Source organism: Delphinus delphis, chromosome 3 (assembly GCF_949987515.2).
Source record: "Delphinus delphis chromosome 3, mDelDel1.2, whole genome shotgun sequence".
Taxonomy (NCBI): domain Eukaryota; kingdom Metazoa; phylum Chordata; class Mammalia; order Artiodactyla; family Delphinidae; genus Delphinus; species Delphinus delphis.
The window spans coordinates 47053857-47066841 of record NC_082685.1 but is presented as its reverse complement, the minus strand read 5'-3'; the positions used below and the strand labels follow the sequence as shown (position 1 = coordinate 47066841).

The window sequence follows — 12985 nt, the reverse complement described above, 5'->3', positions numbered from 1 at the left end:
TCCATCCTTTTGTGTCCTCACTCATTCCCTTAACCCTCCATCTCTACAGCCCAGCAGCACAGACTTGGATTTATATCTGGGTTTCCCAGCCTGTACCAGGGTGGTTTCTCCTGTCTATACTCATGCAGTGCCCTCTGCGTGGGATGCCATCCCTCTCCTCTGCACCTAGAAATTCCTACTCCATCTTTAAGCTTAAGCTTAGATATCTTCCTGGGGTCAGGGGCCCCTCCTTCTTTCTCCCACAGGCTGTATCTGTCCCGGACAATGCACAGAAGACATTGAACCATAGTTGCTTGGTTACCGACTGTCTCTCTCCTCTCTGTGAGCTTTGAGGGCGGCTGCCATATCTTATTCATCTTTTTATCCCCCAATCCTAGCCTAGCGCTAGCCCAAGGTATGGTGCTCAGTAAGTATTTGTTCAGTGAATGAATGAACAATGACAAATAGTACTTGGTTTATGGGTTCTAAAACACCTGTGAAATGAATAAATGAGTGGGTAACTGCAAGTTCGGGTCTAGAGAGAGCTGGAGATTAGGATGTTCAGAGATGAGTAAAACCTGACCGCAGCTGTCAGACACCTAAGTGGAAGACAAATCTCCTCCAGGAACGAGTCCGAAGGATTTAAGAGGAAGTCATTCGAATCGTGGCCGGCCCAGGAGGCGTATCCGGGTCTGACCACGCCCTCCCAGCCAATGGGAGGTCTTGTTGTCCTCCCTGCCTCCGCCCCTTACACCCACCGGAGAGGGGCCGGCCACTCCTGGAGATAAGACTACATGTTCCGGCGTGCCGCGCGGCGGGTGAAGGAGGAGCCGGAAGTGGGAGGTGCGAGGTCTAAGGGCAAGAGGGAAGTGGCGGGCGGGGACTGAGGGGGGCGTGCAGGTAAGCCGACAAGCCGGGGGTTGCGGGCATGGCCGAGGCCAGGAAGCGGCGGGAGCTGCTTCCCCTGATCTACCAGCATCTGCTGCAGGCGGGCTTTGTGCGCGCGGCGCGGGAAGTGAAGGAGCAGAGCGGCCAGGTAAGCGTGCCCGGGCCGTGTGCGAGGGCCGCGTGCAAGATCTGAAGAGAGGAGGCCCGCGCCTCCTCCCCTGGCGGCCTGGAGGGCGCCCAGAGCCGGATACCCGCGGTGATCCGGGACGCGGCCTGGGGTGCCGAAGGAGGCTCAGCCTCTGCTCCCCACCCCTGCGGCTCCCAGTTCTTATGGGCCTCAGTTTCCCTGTCTGTGCACTGGGCGGGCCGGGACGTGAGATGACTCTCAGGGCTTTATAATTCCCGCGCCCCTTACCTCCACGCCCTTCCTGGGAGCGGCAGTTTAAAGTTTCCGAAGTCTCGGGCCACGTGGCTCGGCGCGGCTCCTTGGGGCGAGAAGGTTGCTGCGAGTCTGAGAGGTGGATTGCGACCAGCTCTGGTGGGGCGAAAGAGCGCCGAGAGAGGGGGTCTGAAGCCCCTTAATTGAGCTGGAGCTCAAGCCCTTAGCAGCCCTTCTGTACTGAGTCGGACAGCTTTGGGATTCGAACTCGTGGTGCAGTCATTTCACTTCATCCGTTCTTTGAGCAGCTGTTAATCTGGCGGTCAGAGTGCTGGTGACAGAATAGTGAGCACGGTCCCTCAATTCACTGTTTAGAGTTTACAGTCTGAATTTGGTAGCGGAGATAGACATAAATCAAAGAACCATAAAAGCACCCGTACACTTAACACTGTCTTAAGTGCCAAGAACGAGAGGCATAGGGTGCTAAGACAAGAATGGCAGCTTGCCCTCGTCAGGGATATCCAGGGTTGCTTTCCTGAGGAAGTGGATGTTGCTTTGAGATCTGAGAGAAGGGAGGTGGATATTCCAAGCAGAGGTGCAAATGGTTGCATATGTACTGCCCCAGAAAGTTGACTGAAGTGTGGAGTACAAGGGTGATAGAGGTCCCCGGGGAGACAGAGGAAGGGAGTTGGCTTACTTTGGTTTTCATCTGAAGAGCAGTGGTAAGCCACGGGGAAGTTTTAAGCTGGTATGGTGGCTACTGACTTGGTTAATCAGTACCCCTTGGCTGTGGTGGAGGCTGTGGTCATGATGCTTGCTCTCAGGACCTCCTGGAGAAACTAAAGGCTGATGGGCCTTACGACATTACCTGTGCTTTTTCCAGTTTTCTTTGGACCTCGGTAGCCCTTCTTACTCCAGTTAACATGACTTAACAGCTACAGGGGGTGAAGGAGAATACCCATCTGCTTTGGGGCATTTACCTAAGCAAAAGCATCCTGCCCTCATGGAGCACACGTTCCAGCAGGAGCCGAAAGATGACTGATTTTTTTTTTTTTTTAAAGTTAATGATACAGTGTGTGGGGTGATGGTAGGTGCTAGCTATAAAAATAAGGCAGGTGTGGGGGGATAAAGAATGTCAGAGTTAAATTATCTATATAGGGTGGTCAGGAAACCCCAATGAGAAGGTGACATTCGGGCAAGGACCTGAAGGAAGTGAGGGAGTGAGCCGTAGAGTTGGCAGGAGAGAGCATTCCAGACAGAAAGAATTGCAAGCCCCCATGCGGGCGGGGTGCCCTGACAGATTTGAGGGACAGTGAGGAGGCCAGTGTGCCAGGGGCAGAGGAGAGTGAAACTGACACTTTCAATTACTGTCAGTTACATTCTCAATGTTACTGGCTCCTGTGCTGGGCTAGATGGTCTCCATCAGGCCTGACAGCAACATCTTAGGTGGGTACTGCTGTTATCCCCATGTTAGAAAGAAAGAACCAGAAGTTTGAAGAGGTGAAGAGAGTAGCCCATCCAGTTAACACAGGCGCTCTGCCTGAGTCCAGGTGCACCCTCTTGACCACTCTGCCTAAATCCCCGGCACTGCCCTCGCCCCACATTACTCACTCAACCTCCTTGGGGCACTTGACACCCCAGGTTCTTGATATTTGCAGAGGGAATAGGCTTCTGATCTTGGCTCCAAAGGCCTCTGCTTCTACCAAAGGACTGGCACCATTTGGTTCCAGTCTCTTCCCAGCGGGTGAGCTGACAGCGCGGTGTCTGGGCTGTGGTTCGTACTGTCCTGGGGAGATTGACCAGCCTGGCTTTTGAAAGCCTTCTGAAAGGTCAGGGGTAGAAAAAGCCCTGTCTCGTGGCATCTAAGCCTGGAGAGTGCCAGGGAGGCTGGGGGCTGGATAAATGCTAGCCTGGAACATTCCAACTCTAATCTTCAAAGGTACTCCTCACCAACATGTTGTCTTAAAAGGTTTTAGCTGGAAATACTTGCCCTGCTTGTCTCTGGAAGGTTTGGGTGGTACTGGAAGGGTCAAGCAGACATACTTCCCAGAGCAGAAAGACCCCCTTCTCAACCACCTCTCTGTAGATGATGACGTTGAGAGAGTGGGGCCCAAGGAGGACCCTTACTGTGCTTGGGGGATTGATTGCTGCTTTCTCTTTACTTCTCTGCAGAAAAGTTTCCTGACTCAGCCTGTAACCCTTCTGGACATCTACACACACTGGCAACAGTAAGTCTAATGGGACTGAGAGAGTACAGCAGGGACACTGCAAGCCCTCAGCTTGGGATCAGCTAGGTTACTAACCTGGTCTAAGATCTGTCCCCATAGCCCACCGTAGATACTGTTATCACCTCCAGGAAGCCAGGTCACAGATACGAGTGTCTGGTAATGGAGAGGACACTGAGCTGTGATCAGTGCCTCTTAAGGACAAAAGCTTCTCAGCAGCTTTTATTATTCATTCAATCAGTAAACATTTATTGAGTAACTACTGAATGCCAGGCTTTGTTCTAAGTACAAAGGTATTGTCATGAGTGAGACATACATGGTTCCTTCTTTCCTGGAGCTGACATTGGAGTCCAGGGAGGTAAGCACACCTCAGAAAAAACAAATGAGTGTAAAATTATAGTGGTAGTAAGGGTTATGCAAAGAGGTGCCCAGTGCCAAAACTACCTAAACAGGTTAGCCTAGCCTCATTTGGGGGTTTAGGGGAGGCTTCCCCGAAGTGACCTTTGATTTGAGAGCTGCAGGTAGTAGGGGAGTGAACGAGGCAATAGGTGTGGAGGGGCCAGTAGAGCGTACCTGGCAGAGGGAACTACTGGTCTGAGGCCTGTAGCTGCGGGCACAGTGCAGACGAGGCTGGACCGTAGGCAGGGCCCATTCCATGCAAGGCCTGATCATCCATGGGGAGCAGTTGTGTCTTTGCCCCAAGAGCCGTGGGAGCCATGGAAGGGTGAAGCAGAGAGTGGTGAGATCACTGCAGCGTGGCACGACCAGTCGAGGCTGTGGATATCATTATCCAGGCAAGAGCTGACGGAGCTTGAGGCAGTAATAACATGGGAGGGAGACAGTAGAGTCCAGGAATGTGAGAGGATGAGATGAGGGTCTGCGGATGGCTTGGAGAGGCAGTCTAGTCCACTCCCAGGTGTCTGACTTGTACACCTGAATGGAAGGAACCCAATTTGGAGGGAAAGATTTCAAAGACATGTTGAATGTGAAATGCCTGTAAAACCTGGGAAACAAGGAGGGGAATAATCTAAGGACGTATCAGCAGAGGAATGGTTTGAAAATGAAGGAGGGATAATCGTTCTCTCCATGAACTGGCCTGACCACAGCCAGCTACGGGAGTGAAGGACCTGCAGTCATGTCCCATGAGGAATGATAGTGAATACTGAACCGTCTAGGATGGGAAAGAGATGTCAGAGGGGCAGGCAAGGGACCTCTTTATGCACCTCTTTGAAGACAAAGGGAGTGGGGTGTTCCCTGGGGCCCGAGAGGCTGAAGTGGGACCCACATGTACCTGCTTTAGGAAGACAGGTTTCAGCTTCTGAGTAAAAGCAGTGGGTCATCAGAGCTCTCCAGAAATGAGGTAGGCTACAGTGGAGTTGTGAGTTCCTTGTCATCAGAGGTGTGTAAACAAAGGCAGGCATGGTGTGGAAGGGATCCGAGCTTCCAGTAGAGAGCTAAGGTCTTTGAGAGCCCCATCAACCCTCAGTTCTTGGCTCTCCTCTGCTGCTGAGGTGAGCACAGGGCACACCCCCACTTCCTTTCGCACTTGCCTAGGTGTCTGTGTGTTTGCACAGCACTTCCTTCCCCAGAGAACTCCTTCAGTGAGCCGCAGCACACGCCCTTCCCCGCCACCAGCCCCTTCTGTGGGTGAGGAGTACTGACTGGGATGAGGACCTCACAGCCTAACCTAGTGGTTCAAACCCAGCAACTAGCCGTATGACCTTGGACAAACTTGGCCTCCCCAAGTCTGTCTCCATCCATAAAATGAAGATAATAATGGTAAAGTGCTAAACCTAGCCATTGGAGGCATCCCCCTCCCACCCCCACTCACCTCCGTATTTATCGAGCACTTACTGTGAGCCAGAACTGTTCTTGATATAGCTGGGAACAACCCAGAGAAAAATCCCTGCCCTTGTGAAACTTACATTCTGTTGGGAGGAGAGAGGCAGAGTGAACTGATAACATGTAGTAAATGAAACCTGTTTTTGCAGAAGATTCCCTGGGAACAAGGGACCCAAGCAGCACATCCCAAACTGGCAGAGCAGCATCCGTCCCATCTGGAGAACATGGGGCACAGACAGTGACTCCCTCGGGGCAGGAGGCTGGGGTCAGGGGAGATGATGCTCGAAAGTTCCAGCAACTCAGCCATCTGGGTGCTTATCCTCCCCAGTGCCTGAGACTTACTCTTTGACTCTGGGCAACTCACTTGCCCGTGAGACTCATGCTATGTGCTCAAGGTACTGAGGGAGCTGGAAAAGGTTCCTGCCAGCGCTCCTCTCCAGGGGCCTGGCTGTGCAGTGGGGGCTTCAAGCAGGAAGTAGGTAAAATAACAGGAGAGAGGAACGTGCTCTGAAGAAAATGAAACAGGATGGCAGGGCAGAGAATGTCTTAGGGGAGGGGGGGTGATCAGGGAGGGCCTCTCTGAGGAGGCTGTATTCGAGTTGAGGCCTGAAGGACAATAGGGACCGACCTGGGCAGACTCTTCCAGGAAGAGGGCACTGCAGGTGCCACAAGTTCTGGAGGAAGGAGGAGCCTGGATGGTGCTGTGAAGTGTCTGTAGTGCCGGCACTTAGCGCTCAGTGACTCTTAGCAGCTGTTATATAATATTGTCCACCCTTCCTGAATATTTGAAGACTCATAGACAATTGTAAAAATACGATGAAATGAGTGAAAATGCAAAACACAAAATTGTATCTAACACTGTGTTTCATCACTGTTTAAACTCTCTTCATGCACGTTTCCTTTGGGGGCAGGGAGGATGTGGGGAGGTCTTCCTTTTCAACTCTCCTGGGGTTGTCCTTGTCACCCGGTTGAACTAGCCAGTCACCCTTGTCCTGCAGAACCTCGGAGATTGGCCAGAAGCGGAAGGCAGAGGAAGATGCAGCCCTGCAGGCCAAGAAGACCCGCGTGTCAGACCCCATTACCAGCTCCGAGAGCTCAGAAGAGGAGGAGGAGGTGGCGCAGGAGGCAGAAGCAGGAACCACCAAAGCCAGTAAGAGCGCTGTGTGCCAGGGGCTCAGCTCAGTGCCCTGCACCTTTCAGGAACAGGCTGTTGTATATTGGATTGTTCCAGGGGAGGGTCCACCTCCAGCTTCTCCTTCAGTGAGCCCTCAGAGGACCGGCCCTTTTAGAGGGAAGGTTGGAAGGGTCCCACATACCTATTTCAGTCTTGATTTGAGCCCTTCCTCTGGGCCAGACATCGTGTCCCAGGGGCTAGGAATCCAATGGTGAACAAAAACATGGATGGCCCTTACAGTCTAATTTGGGGTACGTGGAGTCAGCCCCTCCAGTGGGGCCCAGGAGCTGCATTTTTACAAGCCCTCCAGATGATTCTGGTAAAGATAGAAGCCCACATTTTCAGAAGAACTGCTAGAGAGATTTCAGAGAGGGCAGCTGGCGGGCACCTCTTCTGTGTGCTTACGGGCTGCTTCAGGAGTTGCCGATCTTCCTGTTATTTTGGAAGTGTGCAGGTTAGCACTGGCAGGCCGTCCCGGGCACTCTGGTGTCAGGGTGTTGGCAGGGGTGACCCGGGGAGGCCTTCACAGCCCCTTCTCCCCATGTTCTCAGGGCAGTTTGTACTTTAACCAACAGTGGTCATAGCTCCACAGAGGAATTATCGTTCTTCTTTGCATTATTGGTTTTTACTTACATAGAAGATAATTTCTTAATTTTTAAATATGTTTTCTGATTGTAAAAGAAATACAGGCTTTGTTATGGAGTATTCATTATAGAATATGTGAAAATTACTTTTCAGAAAGGTAGGGAAAAATTACCCATATTCTTGCCACATATAATTTGGCAAATTATTCTTCCATTTATTTTCCCTGAACATGTTTTTTCAAATACTTGAGATCATACTGAATATGCATTTTATACCTTGCTTAATCTTTTAAAATTATAATGCAAAGCAAGTTCACTGTGAACTGTACAACAGCATACAGAAGAAAAGTGGGAGGTTTCCTGTTCCCCTCGCCTGCTCCCCTTCCACTCCCTAAATGTATCTCCTGGAGGGGAGCCTTACAGTGCTCTCCTTTGTATCTGAAATCATACAGATAGACATCCACATTTGCCTACGTCCATACCTACACACTATTTAAAACAAAAATTGTAAAGTTTCCTACTGACGGGCTACTCGATATTAATAAATTTTTTAAGCTCTAACAATGGAATTATAATTATACTTTTTAAGAGTCCTCACTGAGAGAAACATGCTGAAATAGCTGTGGGCAACATGGTATGATGTCTGATGTTTTCTTCAGAATAATACTCAGCAGGGAAGGGCGAATGGGGGGACAGCTGAAATAAGATTGGCCACAAGTTGATAACGGTTGGGGCAGGGTGGTTTTGTACACTTTCTCTCTACGTAGGAACGGGCTTAACATTTTCCGTGATTAAAAATAGAGAGAGATGGAATTAAATGTCAGGAAAAGAATTAGATCATATCATTCATCTCAACAACATCCTGTTTATTTCACAGCATACATTAGAAATCTTTCCCTAATCTGAGCTCTAAGGAGACGATACCCCCGTGTAAAAGCAACAAGAATCTGGAAATCTCGACATCTAACAGGGTCCCGGTCTCATGGTTCAGCTGCTTCTCCACTGAGAAACCGCTGAATTCGAGCAGCTTTCTCTGTAGACCTGGGCTGCCTGACCTGCTCCTGTCTCGCTGAGCGACGTTAGGGCTGCAGTGTGGCAGGTAGCCTGTGGGAATGGCACCCCTGGAGTTGTGCGGGACCTCCGGGATAGTATGCGGCAGGACTAGGAGCCAATCCCTTTTCCTCTGGGGGCTTCAGCGTCTCGTGCCACCAGGGAATTGGGACCCCATCGGGGATGCAGACACATGGCTTTCATGTCGTCACTCTCCTCTCTTGCTCCTGGGGGATGTGGCTGATGCACCACCGAGCTCTTTCCCAGTCCAGGCTCGGCCTCAGATCTCATGCCAGCCCCAGGCAGCCATACCAGTCGAATTATTAGGTGAGCTGAGCCTGTTTGCCACTCACCCATGAGAACATGCTCATCTGGCTCACCCAACCAGTGTTTGTGTCTTGCAGTCCCGGCACTAGCATCTACCAACTCCTCAGCCACGGGGATGGTTTTGCCTTCAAGTGTGAAAGAAAAAGCCAAGGTGAGTGAGACCACCTTCCAAGCTGTCGCCCGTGGGAGTTGAAGTGCCCTGTAGGACACAGTCCCCTGTGTCAGAGAAGGATAGGGTTGTGGGTAATTGCCCAACCCTTGGATTGGATTCAGATCTTGGATTCAGATCTCAGCCTCAGTCGCAGTGTGATTGTGGTCTGTCCCTTCACCTCTGTCGGCCTCAGTTTTTTTTTTCTGTAAGATGGGGATAATACCTACCGCCATGGGCCACTGGGCACATTACACACCTGGAAGAGACAGTTCCTTTCCTCCTCCAGCCCTGCATTCACCTGTTCACTCGGCAAATCGTTACCAATACAGTTATGTTCCAGGCACTGCACAAGGCAGTGGAGACACCAGAGCAGATAAGACACTGGTGGCTCTGAAAGCTTGAGAAGCATTTTATTTTGGGTTTTTTTTTTTTTTTGGTTGTTTTTGGCCGTGCCGGGGGGCTTGTGGGCTCTTAGTCCCCCGACCAGGGGTAGAACCTGTGCCCCCTGCAGTGGAAGTGTGGAGTCCTAACCACAGGACCACCAGGGAACTCCCTCAAGAATCGCTTTCTAGGCTGGAAACTACTTGGAAAGTAGAATATCCTTTTTTGGTCATCCACAAAGCAGTGTCACAGGCACGTAAAGGATTATGTCTCTGATATTGCCTGTAGCATTAGCAAAAAATATGTAGAAAGAATTATGAGGCCATGGTAATGTCCACAACAAGATGCTCCTTACCACTGAGCAAAACTGCTGTGTCCCAAGAACTGTAATTCGGTTCTCTCCACACCTCTGTGAGGGGAGGTACCATTTTTAGCCCCACTTTGCAGATGAAGACACTGAGGCTTAGGGAGGTAGTGTGCCCAAGCTCACAGGGCTAGGAAGTGGTGGAGCTGGGCTCAGATGTGGTCTGTGCTCTCATTTGCCAGGCCATACCCACTGTCTGTCACTCCTGTTCTGTGTAGGCAAAGACCAAGAAAGCCAGCAAGACAGTGAACTCCACGGCACACCCTGCCTCCGGGAAGGCAGTGGCCCACCTCCTCACCAGGAAGTCACCCCAGAAGGCGGCAGGGCCCTCTGCAAATACCATCCTGGTCTCAGAAACTGAGGAGGAGGGCGGTGTCTCGGCCCTCAGAACCACTGTCAAGCCTGGTGAGCGGCCCTGCCCCTAGGACCAGGCCCCCCGAGTGCGGGCTGACGAAGCAGACCTGGGCGCTGCTTTGTCAGGCCCTGGGACCCTCTGGAATTCAGGAGGTTGTCTCTATGACAGCGAGGACAGCCACCTCAGGCCATTTTCCCCTCCCCGGGTGAGGAAGAGTCAGCTGCAGGGACACCTCAGGCCTTGCGAGGGAGTGTGAGCAGCCGGGGTGGGCTTGGAGCCCTTTCTGGCTTATTGCTCTCAGGTGGGTGCAGGGCCTGCTGCAGAGGCTCAGAGGCTAAGCTGAGAGGCCTGGGCTTGCCTCCATCTCCCATGTAAAATAGGCGTCTGCCCTGCCTGCTGCTGTGTGCTGGTGGAAGGAGATCATCTGAGCCATCAGCTTCTGGCGCTCGTGTGCTGGGACCTAACATCACAGGCCTTACCGGGGCCTCAGAGCCGCGCAGGAGCTGCGGCGGGAGCGCTCGCACCTGGCCCTGAGTAGTTGGCGTGGAGGGTGCCGGCGAGGGGTGGGCGGGTCTGGAAAGGCCCTCAGTCCCTCCTTGTTTATTCCTCAGGAATGGCGGCGGCCAGCCAGGCCGCCAGCTCCAGCGAAGACACCTCCGGCTCGAGCGATGAGACGGACGTGGAGGTAATTGCCGCCCGTCCTCAGGAGCTGCCCTCTGCAAACCTCTAACCCTCCTGGGGGCCTGGCCGGGGCCTCACCTACCAGGGGCACCAGATCAGTTCAGCAAGGGCGTCAGGGTGACCGGGAGCTGGGAAGGCTGAGGCCTGCGGAGGCGGGGAGCCAGGCACTGCTCCCTGCACTCTAGGCAGGCGAAGGTGTGGGGCTGGGGGGAAGAGACGCCATCCTGCCTGTGAGGTGGGGGGAAGCCTTCCTGGGATAGGCGGCACTGGACTGCGGCCTTGACGCACAGGAGGCTTCACCCAGGAGGGAGGTAGGGGGAGGGGTATTCGAGTGGGAAGAACTGCACGAGCAAAGGCCCCGGGGCAAAGGCCCCGGGGCAGAAGCATGGCTGTCCAGGGCATTGGGGTGTGGGTGAGGCTGCTGCGGAGGCTCTGGGCCTGCTGGTGAATGCCAGGCCTCAGCACTGGCCAGGGTTAGGCAGGTCTTTTAGTCGGTGGCCGTGTCTATTTTGTGAACCGTGACCTGGGAGGAGTCCCCGCTGGTTATTCCTTATTGTGCACCTTCCAAGCGCCAGGCCTTGGGGAAACAGTGGTAAGCAGGACGGGTGGGGTTCCTGCTGCTGTGGGGAAGTGGAGGGGTCCCTCAGAAACTTAACTGCCGTGGTGATGGTTATTATGAAAGGGAAATGTGGTGTGGAGAGCTCTGAGGCACAGTAACAGGAATGTGATGCAGACAGAGGGACAGCAGGGGCAGAGGCAGACACAAAATGAGTTTGGTGCTTTTAAGCAACGGTGATCTGCGATTTCATGAATGAGGCATAAAGTGACACAAGGTGAGGTCAGAAGTAGGCGGGGGCCAGATCCATGCCTGACCACGAGGACTGCTGAGAGGAATTTGGGTTTTATTCTGGAGGCTGGGAGAAGCCACTGCAGGGCTACAGGCCCAGCGGCAAGGTGGCCTGACTTACGGTTCGGAAAGATGGCTGCTTGTGGCCTGGATCGGAGGACAGTGCTGAATAGATGTAATGACGTGGTTGAGGGCTGTTGGAGTAGTGCTGGCAGGAGACGCTGGTGCCTGGCGCCAGGACACCCGGGGAAAGGTGTTGCAGAGGGAGAAAAGTAGCATTCAGGGATGGATTGCCCTGGCCCCCACGGTGCTTCCTACCTTGCCTTCCTGCCTTAGCCAGTCACCCACGAAGGTAGAGACCTTGCTCCCAGCTACCCCGGGCCTAGCTGTGGGCTGCTCCCCACATTCTGTCCCACCGTTGGGTCCTCGTTACAGCCAGCCGTAAGGACGCCCTGGGCTCCCATCCCCCAGGCCCTGCCAAGGGAACGAGCGACACTCCTGGCCCTGGGAAACCAGCAGCCAAACACATAGCTTCAGTGGGCCAGAGCCCAGAGAGGGAAGGAATGTGCCCCAGGAATCTCAGCAAGCCAGTGCCAAGACTGGGGTTCAGAGCCTAGCCTCCTGGCCCTTGGGGTGGCCACCATGACAAGATACTGTAGCTGGAGGGACAGTCATGAGCTGTCCTGGTTGAGAGTGGCTGCCCCTCTGCTGGGCCCTGTGTGCCAGGTGGGAGAGGAGCATCGTGGTTGAGAGCTCTGCCCCTAGAGCCATATAGACATGGGTTCAAGTCACAGCTCTGCCCCTTAGTACTGGTGTTGAGTGGTTTAACCTCTCTGAGCCTTTTGCCCTTTACTGGAAAATAGGTGTAAAGATAGTACCTGTCTTAGGGAGTTGTTTGAGAACCAGATGACATTAGGAAAGAGCTTTACAAACTATGAAGCATCTTATACTCCTCAGGGGTGGAGAGGATTATTCTCTGATTCCATCGCCTTGTTCCAGGTGAAACCTGCAGTAAAACCACCACAGGTCAAAGCCTCGGCAGCTGCGGCCAAGGAGTCTCCAAGGAGAAGGGCAGCCCCGACCCCAGGGAAGGCGGGATGTGTGACACCCCAAGTCAGAGGGGGTGCCATGACCCCAGCCAGCAGGGCCAAGAAGCCAGAAGAGGTCTCAGAGAGCAGCGAGGAGTCCGAGAGTGAGGAGGGGGCCCCTGCGGGGACACCCAGCCAGGTGAGGCCCAAGGGAGGCCTGCTCCTCAGGGTTCCCTGGTTCCCTGGCCCCGAGACTGGTGGAGAAACTGTGTAATGAGCACCTTCCCTGCCAGAGGAGACTCGCCTTGGAGTTTGGGGAGAGGGAGGCGGGGCTATGGGAGTTGAAGGGCAAGGGCACCTGGTTTTGCTCCACCCGCTTCTGGAAATGACCTTTCCTGTCCAAGCAGTGGCCTGGAGTGGCTGCTTCCCAAAGGGCAGGTGCTGCACCCCACCCAGTCAATAACCACTCCCTTCACCTCAGTTTCCCTGTCTAGTAAATGGGCTGCTGTCCTTGTCCCAGCTAGTCCTGCTGTGAAGGGACTTGAGAAGTTTTAATTACCTGGTCCTCTGGCTTCTCAGGCCAAACCATGGCTTGTTAGCAAACAGGAATCCGCTTCCATTCCATCTGCTGGGACCCCCTTCTCCTCGCTTGGGTAGCCAGAGCTGCAGCTGGGCATGTCCTAAGGGAAAGCCAGAGAGGCTGGGAAGCTGTTGGAATCAGAGAACAGGG

At 53.4% G+C, this 12985-nt stretch overlaps 1 protein-coding gene across 6 annotated transcripts in view; it reads left to right on the top strand.

The window, feature by feature from the left end:
* Positions 1-891: 891 nt before the first annotated feature.
* Positions 892-12985, top strand: part of TCOF1 (treacle ribosome biogenesis factor 1) — a 39317-nt gene continuing 27223 nt past the window's right edge. For 5 of the 6 annotated variants that reach the window (XM_060008530.1, XM_060008531.1, XM_060008529.1 and 2 more), the window contains exons 1-7: positions 892-1015; positions 3419-3474; positions 6312-6463; positions 8526-8599; positions 9563-9749; positions 10311-10384; positions 12227-12454. In XM_060008530.1, the coding sequence (XP_059864513.1) occupies positions 908-1015; positions 3419-3474; positions 6312-6463; positions 8526-8599; positions 9563-9749; positions 10311-10384; positions 12227-12454 (879 nt within the window). In that variant the 5' untranslated portion in view covers positions 892-907. The remainder of the gene's footprint in view (positions 1016-3418; positions 3475-6311; positions 6464-8525; positions 8600-9562; positions 9750-10310; positions 10385-12226; positions 12455-12985) is intronic. The other variant, XM_060008532.1, reaches the window with a different exon arrangement.